General features: G+C 38.6%; 1 protein-coding gene across 6 annotated transcripts in view; it reads left to right on the forward strand.

Moving 5' to 3' along the window:
* The window catches only part of chd9 (chromodomain helicase DNA binding protein 9), a 75264-nt gene extending 58258 nt beyond the window's left edge, over window positions 1-17006 (forward strand). For 5 of the 6 annotated variants that reach the window (XM_073859040.1, XM_073859042.1, XM_073859041.1 and 2 more), the window contains 16 exons: window positions 2331-2420; window positions 3199-3302; window positions 3381-3498; window positions 3615-3672; window positions 3962-4010; window positions 4127-4382; window positions 4810-5015; window positions 6118-6984; window positions 7706-7866; window positions 9100-9330; window positions 9891-10065; window positions 12551-12690; window positions 12784-13005; window positions 13153-13290; window positions 13384-13488; window positions 13624-17006. In XM_073859040.1, the coding sequence (XP_073715141.1) occupies window positions 2331-2420; window positions 3199-3302; window positions 3381-3498; window positions 3615-3672; window positions 3962-4010; window positions 4127-4382; window positions 4810-5015; window positions 6118-6984; window positions 7706-7866; window positions 9100-9330; window positions 9891-10065; window positions 12551-12690; window positions 12784-13005; window positions 13153-13290; window positions 13384-13488; window positions 13624-14496 (3793 nt within the window). In that variant the 3' untranslated portion in view covers window positions 14497-17006. The remainder of the gene's footprint in view (window positions 1-2330; window positions 2421-3198; window positions 3303-3380; window positions 3499-3614; window positions 3673-3961; window positions 4011-4126; window positions 4383-4809; window positions 5016-6117; window positions 6985-7705; window positions 7867-9099; window positions 9331-9890; window positions 10066-12550; window positions 12691-12783; window positions 13006-13152; window positions 13291-13383; window positions 13489-13623) is intronic. The other variant, XM_073859043.1, reaches the window with a different exon arrangement.
* The last annotated feature ends 1502 nt before the right edge of the window (window positions 17007-18508 follow it).

Consider the following 18508-nt stretch of genomic DNA (forward strand, 5'->3'; position numbering starts at 1 on the left):
TGCATTGCAGGGATGTTATATTTACATGCTTTTATCCAAAGCGATTTAGAGTGCATTTTTAAGGTGTACACAGTGTGTGTGTGTGTGTGCTTCCTGTAATCGAACCCACAATCTTTGCACACAAATGTCCCAAACGTGTCTGTGCAAGAGCATTAGCTTCTGTACGATCTGATGTAATGTACACTGCATAATGACTAGGGTTAAATAAGCTTGATGAGCACATTTTTCTTTCCTGTGTTCACATTTCCTGTTTAAAAGGGAAGTTTGAGTAGAATATCTTAAAGAGCCTGTTCCTATTTTTAAATGGCCAGTGTGCTTTTGTTGCATCAAGACAAAGAAATATGATAAGCTATTTGCTGTTGCTAGTTGGTTGTAGGTGGTTTTGAAGCAGGGGCTTTGAGTCATCTTATATTGAGTGTACATTTGTAGTGAGTTTTGTTCATGCATTGATGATAATTTATTTTATTTGTGCACTTTTAAAGGGGTGGTTCAATGGTATTTCGTGCATTTTGACTTATTAACACAGTTATATAGTTGTTTCCTCATGCTAAACGTAGGCAAAGTGTCAAAAAAGCAGTCGGGCGTGTTACAGAGTATTTCTGTGACGAATTCACTTCGCCAGGGTTCGTACAAATTTCGGAAAGTTTTCTTCGATTACGGGTCCAGCTGACGTTTCAGGGGTTTCTATACGTATCACTTCTTTTTATGGGCACTTCCCCCGGAAAACCCCGCCCACCCATCGATCAGCGGGAGACGCTAGAACTTACAAATACCACATTACGCGACAAGCTTTGTTTAATTTCAAAACTCAACAATGGCATGAAAGAAGAAGTGTGTTTTTGGATGTAAGGAGAAGAAAGTCAGCCTTATGGAAACACCGGATATAGTTTATTATCCGGGATAGCAGCGGAGTTGTGCTTGTGTGTTTGTTTAAGGGTGGATTTCATTGAAAAGTCCCAACTGGGTCATGAGTTGCATGCGGTAAGAAAGACTTCTGTCATATGTTGGAAATAGGCGTGTGCATATCATATAAACGACACGAACATGTAGTGAATCATAAGTTAAACAGTGTTGTATAGTGTTGCATGACTTGTACTCGCTCCTCCCGCGGTAGTAACTCCTCCTCCTACTCCTCCATTTTTTCGTATGTTATCAGAAAGTATCGGTAAAGCTAATCTTTCTTTTATAAATCTGATTAAACTAAAGACTCTTCGGAGATATAAAGGATGTCATACTACTCTATAGGTACTATAGATTAACATCAGAAATGCAGAAACGGCATGTGTTATGTGAGCTTTAAAGTTCATATAATGGTAAGATAGTGGATTTAGTATTGGATTCGGTGTGTTTTTTAGCAGCTGTCAATTTTGTGTTCAGATTTTCGGCCAGTTGTAAAACAATAGTAACACCCACAGTAATGAGCAGCCACATGTCGATGTGTAAACGCCCCAGTAGGATATCTGCTGTTGTGGAGGAAGTACACGTATAAAACAGTGATAAGGGAATCTCCCAGTTTAGTGCTGTGATCTTATTCTGGTAAAGCCCCCTGGTAAAGACCACAAGTCACTGCACTCTTTTCCACACACACACACACACACATGCTGGTTTAGGGGTTTTACTACTTGGAGTGGGAGTTAAGAAGTTAGGTCATGTTCCTCGATTCTTAACAATGAAGGTGATGAACCAATAACTTAAACTGATTTCTATCATAGAGTGACTGTGATTATACAGCTATGTTTCATAAGTCATTAGTTTGTGAATTCAGGCCATTAAAGCAATTACTGTAAGGCTGGCTTTGCATCCAGCGCTCTCTGGCATTGGAGAAAGTTCCCCATTGTTTTCTAAGCTGCCCTGTTTAACACACACTCACGATGACCGAGGACACGGCTGTCGGTTTCGCCTGCGTCTGCATATTCCCTTGGTGTTGGAATGCCACTAATGTTAGGATGAGAGTATATGAACGCTGTAGTATAAGAGTTTGTGGTTTCCCTAGTATAAGTTTGTGACAGACGCATCATATGAGTAAACCTAAAAGCAAGGATTTGAAAAAACACCACGCATACGCAACTCATAAATAATTTTGCCATTAGAATGAACAGGTTACAGAATTCACACTATGTGCATTTAAATATAACAAATTAATTTACTAATTAATAATTACTTTTTTTTTAAGAATTCAGTAATGCTTTATTGTTGTGTATGAGAGCAACAGCGTTTATAATGCTCAGTAGCTACATAATGGGATATGCGAGGGTGTTTGCATAAGAAAGTTGGCTCTGTATGTACTGCTTGTGCACTTTGCTCACATCTCATCTGTCTCTGTGCCGCAGGGTGCTGTTGAGGGTCAGAATGCTGTACTATCTCAAACAGGAGGTGATAGGAGCACAGTGCCAAAAAGTGCTGGATGGAGCAGATGCCAGGTAAGCCTTTGCCCCAGACCTTCTCACCTTATTACGTCTTTTATCATGGGAAAATTTTTTGGAAAACTTGCTTGATTTGTGTAGTCGGAGAAGAGGCAAGAGCGGTATTTTATTGTCAACATTTGACTGTTTATTAGAGCGAGTAAACAAATCTGAAATAAAATTATTTGTTCTTCTGGATGTGGAATGAATTTTCTTTTGGAATAATGCTAGTAATTTTTATTTTATTTTAAACCATATAAAAAAGATCAAAGACCTAAGATTTATGAGGTTGCAGAAAACTGTGTTTAATAGATCCCTTTAGATTTTAGGATTATAAATAGGTCCACTTTGAACTCCACCGGTATTAGTCAGTTTAAGCCAGTTTGTACAGTAAGCGAAACAGTAATGCGCCATCTGCTGTTCAGTTTATGCACAACATCAAAATTTAAAGAAATTGTATTATTATTTAATATTATTATAATCTCATAATTAAATCTTTCTCATAGTCAAACACAAAATAAGAGAAATATACAGAATAGACTTTAACATAGTTTGGATAGGGACAATTTTTTTTGTAATAAATGACTATGAAGTACTTTTTATGACTTATGAGGTGTGTATAGGTTACCTGCTGGTTTCACTTTGCATTTTAATAGATTTTTTTGCCAGCTATGGCATGACTTGATCAAATGACAAATGACTCTCTCAGAGCTTCGTGGGTCACATAGACTATTAAAGTGAAATATATCACATCCTTACTGTTAAATCACTTGCTATTTCCTTTGCTGTCTCTCAGCGAGGTGGATATCTGGGTTCCTGAGCCGGATCATTCAGAGATGCCTGCTCTGTGGTGGGACATGCTCGCGGACAAATGTCTGCTGTTAGGAGTCTATAAGCACGGTGAGTCTGATCACCTCCGATGTGCTTCACGTACGGATAGGCGCGCTTTTATCTAATGTCTGTTTGTATGTGCTGAAGGTTATGAGAAGTACAACACCATTCGCGCGGATCCAGCACTGTGTTTCTTGGAAAGGGTCGGGCGGCCGGACGAAAAGGCCATCGCTGCTGAACAGAGAGGAAACGACTTTATGGATGGGTAAGAAACTCGAACACAATCCATTCATACAGGGCCGAAGAAGACTTTTATCAGATATTGTCTGCAGTAGTTGAAGTTAAAAAAACTGTGTTTGTGTTTGTTATCTTTGTGTGCAGGGATGTGGACGACCCTGAGTACAAGCCCGCTCCAGCCTTGCTAAAAGATGATATGGAGGTACGTCAATAGTAGTAGAGAGAGCACTGGGTCTGATAAGACTGTTATAAACATTCACTCTTAGCAAAATATGAAATGGCATGATACTGAATTGGCAAAGCACGCACTCTTAGTACTCTTTTAATGAATTGAATGAAGGAAACATTCTGCAGATAAAAATGTTTATCTCTTATCTACTTGTGCCAGAAAGTTGAATGTGGAGCATGAGGTTCAGTCATTTTCATTAATAAGATGTATGTGTATGTTATAGTGTGTTATATGACTTAACCTGCTCAAACTATTCCTTTAGGATGATGCTTCCTCTCCTGGTGAACTGGTTATCACTGATGCAGTTGGAGGTATAGAAATACTTTACTGTAGTCTTTATAGCATTATCAAAATAAACTTCCTTTTGTTTTCAATAAACATTAAGGTATTGTTAGGCATCAATGTGTGTGTGTTTGTGTTTATGCAGAAGGAGGGTCTGTGTTGGATGGCGGAGGTGGAAATCTGAGTGCCAGCACGGGGATATACTGGCCCTCACCCTCCACTTTAACTGCAAGACTCCGGCGTCTGATCACCGCATCTCAGCGCTTCACCAAGAGCAGACAGATACTTCAGATCCACCAGACACAGACGCAGACCACAACCCCGGCCATCTACACTCTGCCCCCTATGCTCAATGATGCACTTAATCCTAAAATGGTGGCTAAGATTGAAAGACAACAGCGGTGAGTTTTTTTAGTTGACTGAAACATTATCAGTGAAATAAAGTTTGCTTTGAACAGGAAGCAATTTTAAATGTATAATTTATTGCCATGTAAGCAATTGAAAACTGCATGCACAAACAATATTTGTATAATATGTGACCCTGCCTATAAAATTCAGGCTAAAGTCTCAAATTTAATTATGACATTTGGAGCATTAAAGTTTGATGTCAAACATTGTTTTCAATCTTTGATATGACCTCACTCAGTCTTAATATTTAAAGATATTTATAATTTTACAGACATTTATTTATAATATTGGTTTTATTTGTGCATTTATGTGAAAAACAGTTAAATGATTTTCACATTCACAGGGTCTCATGTCAGCTCACTATTGTTTTTCGGACGGTTTAGTTATTTATGCATTGCTAATTCTTCCATTTCTTAATAGGTGGACGCGAAGGGAGGAGGCAGATTTCTACCGTGTGGTTTCAACATTTGGAGTAGTATATGATCCGGATTTGGGCCGTTTCGACTGGACCAAGTTTAGAGCCATGGCTCGACTGCACAAGAAAACTGACGAGAGTCTACAGAAGTACCTGTGTGCCTTTATTGCCATGTGCAGGAGGGTCTGCCACCTCCCTCCAAGAGAAGGAGGTGAGTGCTACACACGTCTATGTACTTGCACACACTGTAATACAATTCACACACACATTCATAAGGTAATAATGAGGTTCCACTGGATAATGCTTTCTATACCTATACGGTATATACAGGAAGATATGAAGAGTTTGGTTGCAAAATGCAATAAATCCATTTAGACTAATTTTGGTAAAAAATTGTTTTTTATACCAAGAAAGTGACAAGATGAAAACCACTATTTTCTGTTACAAACTTTCACATAGCATCTTTAGGTTATAATAACATTAAAAATTCAAATCCAGAATTTGATTTTTAAAGATTTATTATAAAAACTGATTATTTTTACTGCAAAATGCAATAAATCCATGACAAGCTTTTTCTAAATGCTATAAATCTATTGAATCAATATATAAATGTGCATTCATCTTTGCCATGTTATATTCATTTAGTTGACTAGTGGAATACGCTGATAAAAAAAAATAAACATTAATGGCATTAATCAAAACACTAACTTTTTTGACAGCGATCAGCTGTAAAATGTTTTGGTCCTGCTCGATTTTCGTTGACTTCGAGTAAAATAATGGAAAGTTTTTAATAAGATCTCCTGGGGTCAATGTGTTAGCATGATAGAAGCTTGATGCTGTCGTGTGAGAACAAGCAACAGCCGCCATTTTTCCTTTGCTGGAGTGCCTCTCACATAAATTATTCGATTTTGATGGCTTACGTTTCATACCCGCCACAGAAACCACCACAGGTTTATCAATGCCATCAAAAGTATTATTTTGTTTTTGTTTGTTTGTTGATCACGAAGTATAAAGTAGATGAGGAAAACTAAGATTCCATGTATTCAAAGCGCCGCCATTGTTGTTTACAGTGCGTGGAATGGTGCGCTGTGATTGGTTAAGGGATTTATTGCATTCTGCAGAGAAGGATGACCTGTTTGTCGCGGTTTGGATGAAAGAATAACACGCCGTATATTGCATTTTGCGTAAAATAAAGAATTGACTTTTTAATACTGACAAATGCTGATTTTGGCGGTAACTTTTATTTAAAATGCCGTTTATCGCGTTTTGGAACCAAACTCTTCATGTTACTCTTTTGTTATTTCTTTCTTCAGATATGGTGGACACCTCTCTTGCTATTCAGCCAATCACAGAGGAGCGCGCGTCCCGAACTTTATACCGTGTGGAATTGTTGCGTAAAATAAGAGAACAGGTGCTGCGTCACCCTCAGCTCTATGAGCGTCTAGCCCTCTGCCAGTCAGGACCAGATCTTCCAGTGTGGTGGGAAGCAGGATCCCACGATCGGGATCTCCTCCTCGGAGCGGCCAAGCACGGGGTCAGCCGGACAGACTACCACATCCTCCGTGACCCGGAGCTGTGCTTTATTGCAGCCCAAAGGAACTACAGCCAGAACAAGGGAAGTGCACCACCAGTCCAAGCCCAGAATCAGGCAATGTCACTGGGGCAGTCTCACGTCCCGAGCCCCCTTCAGCACGTTTTGGCTAAAGACGCTACTGCTTCACCGCTCTCTTACCCGAGAGAGGATTCAAGCGAACTGAAGGAGGAGCCGCTGTCAGACGGAGAGATCAAAATGGAAACGTCCTCTGTCAGACCACCCACACCATCAGGAGTAGAGGTGAAAGACGAAGACCACAAAGAAGTAGAGAGTGAGAGACGAATGGTGGCGGCTAGAACAAAACCTCTCACGCCAAACTCCGTGGTTCGAAAGCAGAAAAAGCTGAGTAAACGCAGCCGCAGGGAGGCCAGGAGGGCGTCGGGATCAGACTCAGACTCGGATGGGTCCTCGTCCAGTTCTTCGTCAAGTTCTTCATCGAGATCTTCTTCCTCATCCTCGTCTACATCACGGTCGGGATCTAGTTCCTCTTCCTCATCTTCCTCCTGTTCCTCAGGTTCGTCGTCTTCTTCGTCGTCATCATCATCGTCCTCAGACAACAGTGACAGTGAGGAGGTACCAAAGAATGGTGAGTAGATCATTTAAATCCGACTTGTGTAAGGTTGAATATTTGTAACCGATCTAGAAAATGACCCATGTTTGGTTGCGTAAAAATAACCTGTATTGTGTGTTCTAATTTTTTTGCCAAACATAAGTGTACTAGTACTTAATACAGTGCACAACAAGTCGTCACAGTTTGAGGGATTTGTGTGCACCTGATTTTAAAAGAGGATTGTATTTATCAATGACTGTGCAAAACTGGCACAGTAAGATGTGTCTCCCTTGTGTATCAAACAGTATTCAGGTGTTTAGTCAGCATACTAACTAATGCATTAATGGACGGTTCTGATGGTCATGAGGTTTGAAAGCTTTGAACAGATCTTTTGAAGAATGCAGCCTAGAGACTATTATAAGAAAGAACAAAAAAAAAATTCTTAAATTTAAACCTGACATAATTTTTATTTTTATTTTTAAACAAACTAAAGAAACAAATGTCAAATTTAAAACATTTGACCTACGTTTGACTGACCATATTAACTAAAAAGGCAGATTTTCTTGCCTCTATTGAATCATACAAAATGCTGTTTCTAACATTGTCAGATAATGCTGGATTACATGGATCATCAGGTTTTGCACAAACTTGTTCAAGTTTAGCCAGCTCTAGATTAAGCTTATGCCGGTTTGCATGTCTGCAGACATTAAAGCACAGGGAGACGTAACATATCATTGTATTATCTGTATTCTGCTAGTGTCAGCAGTGTCTGGTGTTAAAGGCTTTGATGAAGACAGTGTGGCCTCAGTCAGCGCTACACAAGATGACATGCAAGATAGTCATGTGACCAACGGTATCTCAAACCCTCCCCACCCTTTCCAGGGAGGATATATGCTCGCTGCCTCCTACTGGCCAAAGGTAAGCAGCACAGGCCAAAAAAATGTTCTGGCGTTAGAGCCATGTATGAGGTGTAACAATGACACAGTATAAATTAACAGTATCATTTCATGTTCAAAAAATATAAATATACAAAAAAATGTATTATCCTGCCCCTACATTACAGCTTTAAATAAAGTTATAAATCATAACAATGTTTTAGGATTGGAAAAAACAAGCATTTAAAAGTTATGATGTAAAATTACATTCTGCTGCTTCTTGGTCACTAGTCAGATGCAAGTAAATTGGTTAGATTGACTGCTTCATATACAAAAGGTTTCCTTGCTGCTATCAAAGCATACAAGATTATCTCTAGTGCTGGGCAAAGATTAATCACATACAAAATAAAAGTGATTTTTTTGCATAATATGTGTGTGTGTGCTGTGTGTAATTATTATGTATATTTAACCAAACACACATACTCATTTCAGAATTTTTTTATTTATACATCTTTTTTTATTTATATATAATATAGAATATATATATATATATATATATATATATACACATGTTAATGTTTCTTAAATACATACATGAATGTGTGTGTATTTATATATACATAATAATTACACACAGCACACACTCATATATTATGCCAAAAATCACTTTTATTTTGTATGTGATTAATCACAATGAATCTTTGCCCAGCACTACTTTAAACCATTCTTATAATTATGTGAGGATAACATGAATGAGGGTTCATTAATAATTAGGTTTTTTTCCATAATAACCACATAAGACTTGGTGTATCCACATACATGGACATCACTTTTTTTGTTGTTTGCACCATTATACTTATTTCTGTGTAACTGGAACGTGTTGTACACAAATGTGGACAATTACACTGAAAAGATTACACTACAAAAATATTTGATTATTATATTAATTGGTTCTTCCTAACACCAAATAGCTTGAAGAAATCTAAAATGTAAGCCAAACCAAAGCTCAGGTCTTAGGAGGTTAAAGCAAAAAAGATGTCAAATACTAAAAAGCTCGAAAATTCATGTACAACTTTTTATCCAAATTCTAATCAGTTTAAATTTTTTTTTTTTATTTACAAAAAGTTAATTTACAAAATTGTATTTTTACAAATTGTCTAAGATTGCTAGACCCCGACTGTATATAAGTGTCATAATCATTCATGTTTTCGCATCTGTTAAATCCTGCAATACATTCCTAACTTATCTTGACACCATTGATGTCGTCACATTACAGGACCGTGTCATGATAAACCGGTTGGACAGTATATGTCAGGCGGTGTTGAAGGGCAAGTGGCCAGGGGTTCGGCGAGCATACGAAGGCAACGCCGTGACTTCTTTCTACACCACTAAACTCCTGGACAACGCGGGCACTCTGGTGGAGGACCCATCGGCCTCCCCTCAGGGTTCAAAGGTGAAGAAGCATGATGCAGACAGAGAAAAGGAGTTCTCAGTCAAAATCAATAACGTATGTTATTTTACGTTCTCCCCCAAAAATGCCGATCTGCAATGCGATTGCGGTGCTCGGCATGTTTTGTATGATTTGATTGTTTTGTCCCTCACCCCTTCTTATGGTATTTGAGTTTATTTCTTTCGTACTTTCATTTGATTTTGCATTATTTTTTGCAGCTTGATTTCTTGCAGTCACAAAGATTTTCTTTCTGTTTCTGTTCATTTATTTGCGAAGCTTTGATCAAATTAAAGGTGGCACACTAGACGCAGCTCACATAAACTTAACACAGTTTCATTCCAAGCACATGTCCTCTACTTTAAAGATAAAATTAGTAATTTTTGGAATGAAATCACTCACCCTATTTACATTTGGTTAGGCTTTAAGGTAGTCCTGTCCTCAAAAATCACATTATAACTTTTTATAACTTACGTTTTGCTGTACTAGGCTGATCTTATGTAAGAATGTTTATAGATAAAACATATTCAGCAGATTTACTGGAGGTACACATCAGTGTTAAAAAGGCTTATTTTTTACCATGTGTCCTTAACGTCTAACCTTTGGTCTGTGATTTACAGGAAGGCAGCCTTAAACTGACTTTCCAGAAGCAGGGCTTGCCTCTGAAGCGCCCCCTGGAGGGCGAGGAGGGACCTCTTGCCCAGCAGCAGTACCTAGCCCGGCTACAAGAACTTCAGAATGCATCCGATACCAGCCTAGTAGACTACACCAAAACACAGAACAACTATCCACAGGGTAACTTGCAACCAGACACAAACAGGCGCAGATGCCTTTAAACTGCACTACACAATTTTCTGAACCAGATAGACGTAAACAGTTGGCAGCCATCTGCACTTTGTGGTCTTGGATTGGCTGGATGACACTTGTTGTGGGAAACTTGTTTCTCTTTGCTGCAAAAAAATAACTATAACAAAGGTTCCAGGTGTCAACCGGGTGAAACTTTATTGTAAAATACAACAAAGTTGAGAAGTCAGCAGTTTATCTAACCTCTGCCTCTGACTCCACTTTTTAATTATGGCATAAACACAGAGGGGTTATTTAAAAAAAATAATTAGAGCAATAAATTATACATTTTTTATCTTTTCTTATCTTTTTTCATACTACCTTACAAAACATCCAATTACAATTGAGAAAGGATGATACATGTGGGTACATTGTTATATTGGGTACACAGAGTTAAACGTCCACCCGTACCTTACCCGCGCCGTCAACAATTGGATTCCAAAATCAGGGAGACCTCTGAGGATGGGGGGGGGGGGTATGTACGGTCTGCATTCCTTTTTATAGCACTAAAATTATATCATACATATTAGGGTGGTCATTATTCTTCAACTTTTAAAAGTTCATGCTCTTACCCCACCAATATGTTTGAATAAATAAATAAAAATATTGAGCAAACTTTTTTCAATATTAATTAATATTTAGATGTTGCTCAAGACCTTTTCAACCCATTTGTGTATTATGTGACACTTTGTGCTAGCATGTATAATTGTTTAATAATATATACTTATGGCAGCAGACTTATTTGATCATGCTCCATGTAATTAAAACTTCTGTTTAGTTGTAATATGTCTTTAAAAGCAAGAAAGCTTCAATGTGAATGAATCAAAATAGACAATATACACTGAGACAATGGCTGAAGCAACACAAAGCAAGTCCGCTATATGGTTACTCGGATCAGAAGACACCGAAATAACTGGAGCAAAGTTACCCTCCAAGAAGCAAGTTTTATGTGTGTTGTGCGTTTTTAAATGGCACAGTTTTGCAAAAATATCTTATTTCGGAAATATTCAAAGGTTTTGAGCAACCTCTAGATATTGTAGGAACAATTCAAAAATGTTCTACTAGTGTTTTTATTGATATCCTAACACATTTAGAGGGTGAGAGTTGAACATTTTAAAAGAATTTACCCATTATAAGGACCACCCTAATACATATATAGTGGAGCAAATATGTAAAACAATGATTAACAATATAAGGATTATTTGGGGACTTATTTGGAGGAGTATTCCATTTTCTTGGAAGAAAAATCCAGATAATTTACTCACCACCATGTCTTCCAAAATGTTGTGGTTTAAAAGAGCATATTTTTTATATTTCTTGTCAAAAATGACAATCGTTTCGCTAGATAAGACCCTTATGCCTCGTTTGGGATCGTTTATAGTCCTTTGAAACTCCGTTGAAAAAAACTGTTAAGTGTTGAGTTAAGTATTAATTGTTGGTGTCTATTAAAGTCCATTACAATGAGAAAAATCCTGCAATGTTTCTCGACTGAACAAAGAAAGACATCAACATTTTGGATGACATGGTGGTGAGTAAATTATCTGGATTTTTCTTTTAAGAAAATTGAATATTGCTTTAAGGAAAATCCTTCTTTACTTTCAGCAACCTCCCAATATGTTTCACTTTAGGAAACCCTAACCAGCGAATTACAGAAAGATGGACAATTTAATATAGCCTAACTCTAATACTTGTTGCATAATACTTGTTGCAATTTTATATAATTATACATATGCAACAATAATGGAGAAGTTGCCACCACTAATATGGCGGCGCCATTGACCCACTAGCCAGCAGCCACCCCTGGTCTAGTTATTTCTTTAATATCTATGCTCAGTGCCTCCACAGTGTGAGTTTTGCCATTGTGATATATTGTGCTGCGTTACGTCGTTTTTCCTACCGTGTCCGATACTAAAATCGACACAGTTTGCAAAAAGCCTGAGATTTGTTGATGCTGCTTCGCAATAAGAAATTAAATTCCTCTGTACAGCTGTTGTTAAATTTGCAGCTATATTTTGTTCTTTCGCTGTAGCACCACCTGAGCTTTCTAATACTATTTTTAATAGTGATGCTTGATTTAACTTAACCCCCGTCTACCTGCGCAGATATCAACAGGGCAACCGAGTTGAAGGTTGGCAGGTTCAGGTCAAAAATGGGTATAAGTTGTCTATTGTGTGAGTAAAATGCGTTTCAACAGGATCTGGCAACTGAATAACCTTGAAATAAAATATTGATATGCTTATTCATATAACGAGGTAGGGCCGTACAAATTACAGGAGTTTCACGGGAGAAAGAGCAAAATGGGAGGGTGGCAGGAGATAGGTGTGAAATACGGGAGTGTTGACAGGTATGACCAGTACCCTGAATTGATACTGTATGGGCTAAATGAGCAGACATAGTGAAATTTAAGATATGCTCAAGTGCTTATACTTTTTTGCAGGGATGTCCGGGCATTTGCGACTGAATGGAATGATGGATGGACAGCCTGCCATAAAAAAGAAAAGAGGAAGGCGAAAGAACGTGGAAGGGATGGATCTGCTCTTCATGAACAAAAACAGGCCTCCAATGATGGCAGAGCAGGTATGACTCTATTAAGACTTCTGTAGTGTCTCTTTACATGTCAGTTGTTCACTTTCAATTTGTACTTAATGCACCACTACATGTCACATTCAGGTTCCTGCTGGCTGGAGTGGTGGTGTCGCAGGCACGTCTGCTACCGCCGGTTCAAGCACACCTCAGGGACCTGGGTCTCTAGACACAGAGAGCCGCGTTCCCGTCATCAGTCTCAAAGACGGAACACGATTGGCTGGAGAGGACGCTCCTAAACGGAAAGAACTCGACCAGTGGCTGAAGGAGCATCCGGGCTTTGTGGCAGATGTGGGAGCCTTTATCCCTGTAAATACTAAGCACATTATTGTTTTCTGGATTGTTTTAATAAAATATTTCTTAAGAGAGATTGTCAAAAGTACTACTTTTAAAGATAAAGCTTCCAAAAATCTGTAAATTAGTAGCAAATCAATCTACATATTTATAACTTTTCAGAGTACAAATAAACTGCAGTTTCAAGATGGCAGACCAAAACAAAAGAGACATCGCTGCAGAAACCCCAACAAAATTGACATCAACAGCCTTACAGGAGAAGAGAGAGTGCAGATTATCAACAGGCGGAATGCTCGCAAGGTAAGTGTGTGAGTTTGGTTTGGTGTGCGTGTCTTTGCTTGTTTTTACAGTACTTGTGTGTTACCATTTGTGTTCCCTTTATTTTTGTTGCAGATTGGTGGAGCATTTGCTCCTCCATTAAAAGATTTATGTCGGTTCCTGCAAGAGAATCCAGAGTATGGGGTCCCACCCGAGTGGGCTGATGTTGTCAAACAGTCGGTGAGTGAAAAATGGGAACATTTCCCACTTCAAATTTATTTTCTATTCAAACAAACCATAAAGCAGAATATAGCATCAAACAGTATGTAACATCAAGGATGTTTTCTTACTGTAGTTGTGTTTGTGTTTGTACAGGGTTACCTTCCTGAAAGTATGTTCGATCGCATCCTGACCGGCCCAATCGTTCCAGAAGAGGTGAGCCGACGAGGTCGACGTCCCAAAAACGCTCTTGCAAAACCAGCCACAGCGGCCAGCGCAAGTGCCAATGCAGCTCTGGGACTCAACCCTGTCCTGACCAATGGCCTCCTCGGAGGGTTGGATCTGCCTAGTCTTCAAGCTCTTCAGCACAACCTTCAGAGCCTCCAGTCTCTTCAACTCATGGGTCTTTCTCACGACCCAACCAACATGGCCGCCATGTTTCCAATGATGCTGTCTGGAATGCCTGGGCTACCAAACCTTCTAGGGATGAGCGGTCTCCTCGGTGGAAAAGCTTCTGAGGAAGCGGCAGGCGTTGCTTTACCGGGCGATGAGGACGGGAGAAAGAAGAGCAGCGTAGACTCGACCGCTCCCAAAGGTTCGGCCCAGACCTCAAGTCCCGACCGTAAAGCGGAAAGGACAGAAGGTCAAAGTTCCAAAGCCACCACCTCGACGGCAACCAACTCTAATCAAACAAGTGCTTCTGCTTCGGGCCACCAACTGGCCTTCAACCCCCTTCTCCTCTCTAGTATGCTCTACCCAGGGATGCTTCTTTCTCCAGGCCTTAACCTGCCTGTGGCCAATCAGCCGCAAGCTGCAAACACTCAGCCAACCCCACAACCTGCTGCCTCTGAAGCCACGCCCCTACAGCCTGGCTGTTCAGAGGAGAAAGACAGTGACGAAGGGGAGGAGCCTGACGAAAAGAAGGACAACAGTGGTCCAGAGGGCTCGGCGAAGGCGGAGTCATCCTCCTCCGAGTCCGACAGCTCCTCCGAGTCATCCGAGGATTCCGATTCCAGCGATGAAGACTGAGTCTTTATACGTGTATAAATAAATATTATATATTTATATCCATCTCTTAGATATGTATACATATAAACACATATAGGAATTATCCTGCATTTACTACATCATGTTTTTCCATGTAAATATTCTAACTAAAGTGTTGTGTAACGGAAAACGGAGATCCTAGTAAAACTGAAATAAGATTTCAGTGTTCGTTTAGGTACAGTGTCGTTTCGAAGAGACATTTTGCATGTCGAAAAACTTAGTAGATCTATGGACTTTGTGAAAGTGTATTACACAATGATGTACAATTGCAACAGACAAGAAGCAAAAACAAAAAGGCATTATTGTTATAGCTATGTCGGGATTTAATTTTATTAAAGAAATGAGGACATTGTTGCTCATGCAGAGCTGTATAATTAATATATTTTATTTGGGAGAAAGAACACGTCGACTGTTTTGCTTTCATTTGTAAATACTTGTGCAGGATCCTGAACACATAGACTTCACAGAGCACACCTTCAGATCCACAGCAATAACACAAACACGGGCACCTTATGAATGTCACTGAAGCTGTAGATACCCTGCATTCGCTATTACAACAATTCGGATTTATTTACCTACACACTGTCTCAGATTCCCAATGTATTGCTTCTGTTTCCTATCTCGTTTAAATGACATACAGCTATTTTACCCAAAGATTTGAGTTTTTTCCGAAACGCATACAAATACAAAATACAAAAATCCATCTTGCAAGCACACATTCACAGTTCAGTCATAAGGTATTCAATGAAAACAAAAATTATTTTGCTGTGTTTAGGAACATAGAAACACATTGCGTGCAGTGCCTGAATTTTATGTTTGTGTGTATACAGTATATATATGTGTATGTTAAGAACAAACATAATATTTATAGTTCAGTCAAGTGCGTGCATGTGTGTATGTGTTGGTAAGTTCAGAACAAACATTCTTTTATAGATCAGACAGCACTGTGTCTATGTGTGATGTTCTTGTCTATGTGTCCAAGGTCCTGTCATCCTAATGTTCAATCTTCCTTCTTCACAAACAGCAGTGCATGTGAGGAGCTCAGATGCAAAATCAGCCCATTAAGAAATCCATTATTTACAAGAAAACACGTCAGACACAGTTAAAGGTGTTTTGCATCTGAGCTCTTCATATATTTTCTCTTCCCCTTGATTTTTTCATAGACTTACAGTATTGTCATATCAGTGCGACCTGCCAGGGTCTTCTCATACTCGCGTCACCCAGGTTATCAGGAGTGTTGAACAGAATTCAAGTATTTGCAGTAGTATTTCATGTGAAAGCTTCTTAATCCAAGCAAATGGGGTCATTAGAAATGTGATATTCCTAGAATTGGTGAAAGGCTTCTGTGTATAAAAGTCAAATCCCAGGTTTCCTTTGTCAGTTTTAATGCAGATCCACATAGCCGCCTTGCTGCTGTTAGATGATCTAGAAGTGTCCTTACGCCATACTTCGATGTCTATTCCTCAAAAGCACCACTCTGTGAAAAATCCATCACAATCCAGCACCTCGGCCAACGCAATGAACCTCACTGGCATTTGTAATAGGGATGTGTATGAGATTTTTATTTCCATCGCGCTCTCGTTCTTAGACTGTTAGGGTAATTTTGCAGCACGGATCAGATCTGGCTGCATCCGGTCACATTTGTTCACATTCAGGTTGGCTACTGTAATGTTGTTCCATTTGTGATGCAAACTTCTGGATGCACTGCACAATGCAACTCTCTGCCTGTCTCACTAGTGAACGCTGTTTATTATATTAATGGGTATTTCCTTGCATGTATGATTTAATTCACGATGGTTTCACGTACATGCCCTCGGCCGTAATGTAATTTTAGACCTCTTCTCTCCACTGTGGCATCAGAACTTCCTCTTTCTAGTTAGTTGGTGCTGAGCCACGCACTTTGAAACTGTGTCCAGGTATTGCTGCTTTCCACTTCCTTCCAAAACTGCACGATGAAATGTGTAGTTCCTCTTATCACGGCATCTCATTTAATGGAAGAATCGAAAGAGAAACTTACACTGATGTTCTTTTTAGTACTTTTATTTTCAATATTTTGGTTGTATTTCACGTTGCATTAATGCAGATTGAAACGCTGGACTACTGACCAGATTCAGGGCAGGACTCGCCATCATGGCACAAAGACAATGACATCCATCGTGCAACAGAAAACGAAATAGAAACACACTACTGCAAATCAACATTTGTATCCAATATGTGAAACATTGAAGCGACAGACAGACTCATTTGTTTTCATGACTTATTTCATTTCATACGTTCGATATTTTCAAATTAAAGCCCTTTTTGCTAATATGTGTTTTTTGGACAGTTGCAATACTTGCAAGTTGTGGCCTGTGTAGTCAATTAATGCTTCTTGTAGTGCAGGATACATGTCTTAAAAGTTTGTAATTTATTGAATTCCTTTCTATGAAGTTCTATAGAAGAGATTGAGGTTTAATTATTTTTATTAAACATATTCTGACTCTACTGAGAAATCTTGGCTCATGTCAAATTTTTCAAATGTATTTGTTTTCAGCTGAGGCTCCTGTTATTAAAGTCTTAAATTAAATGTCTTAAATTGCTTTTTATTAATCCATAAAGCTTAAGATAAACCTTTTTGATTGCAGGTGTTATTTAAGGGGACAGTTCACAAGACTTTTTTAAGATGTCAAATAAATCTTTTGTGTCCCCAGAGTTCTAGCTCAAAATGCCATATAGATATTTTATAAGCATGTTAAAATTGCCACTTTGTAGGTGTGAGCAAAAATTTGCTATTTGGGTGTCCTTTTAAATGCAAATGAGTTGATATCTGCACTAAATGGCAGTGTCATGGTTGGATAGTGCAGATTAAGTGGCGGTATTATCCCCTTCTGACATCACAAGGAGAGCCAAATTTCAATTACCTGTTTTTTACATGGTTACATAAAATGATTTACTAAAACTAAGTTACTGGGTTGATCTTTTTCACATTTTTTAGGTTGATAGAAGCACTGGGGAACCAATTATAGCACTTACTGTAAACATGAAAAAGTCAGATTTTCATGATATGTCCCCTTTAAGGATATCAGCAACCACATTTTTTTTACTGTCAATAGAGTGCACAAATGTCCAGTCTCTTAATTACATTAATGTCATGCAAAACATGACAGATTATTTTCCTTACATTCTTTGAAATGTCTAATTTGTGCCCTTTTTAATAGAAAATGAATAGACCTGCTGTTAAACCTTATTTACTTAATTTGTTTGTGAGCAGAAAATATTGTAATTTCCCTCTGCAACCTTTTGACTGCTAAAAAAGTCCAGATTTTGAAAATGCATTATAAGGTGTCTTTCATGATTTTCATTAACAAAACTTACCATAGTAACCATAAATGGGTGTCCCTATGTTTTATGTTTACATTGTAGTTATTAAATAATGATCAAATGCATATTTATGTCTTACAGTTTTGAACACACATATAAATAAAGCAAAATGACTATGCAACACTATTAACTATGTTAAATGTGAGTTAAGGGAAGTCATACTTTTCTTGTAACTGTCTCATGGGTGTTAATGACAACAGCATCCTGTGGTCAACATTGTCATGAGCATTAACTGCGATCATCCTATGATGTCTAATCTGTGGCTTTTGGAGGGACAAACTGCAAACTGTTTCACGCTGAGTTTTATATTGGTTTGATTGCTTATTTTCGGTGGTGTTGTTTTTGTATCTTTGACAGAGGTTACTGATATTTCATAGTCTATGCTTACGTGAAAGCTCAAATAACAACATTATGTTCAGCATCATACATTAAACATGACTGTGTAACATGATTTACAAGAATAGTGTTTCCTTATAGGTTGGTTTAAGCACATTATGAAGAAGTCAAAGGCTTTATGCCCGACTGCACTACTTCCTGAACTTCAGCCAGCTCCTTGTTTCCTGTCTGCCGTTATTGGACAAACTGATTAATCCAGGTGTGTCTGATTATTGTTGTTGTGACTACTGAGGTCAGG

The sequence above is a fragment of the Misgurnus anguillicaudatus genome, chromosome 21 (assembly GCF_027580225.2).
Source record: "Misgurnus anguillicaudatus chromosome 21, ASM2758022v2, whole genome shotgun sequence".
Taxonomy (NCBI): domain Eukaryota; kingdom Metazoa; phylum Chordata; class Actinopteri; order Cypriniformes; family Cobitidae; genus Misgurnus; species Misgurnus anguillicaudatus.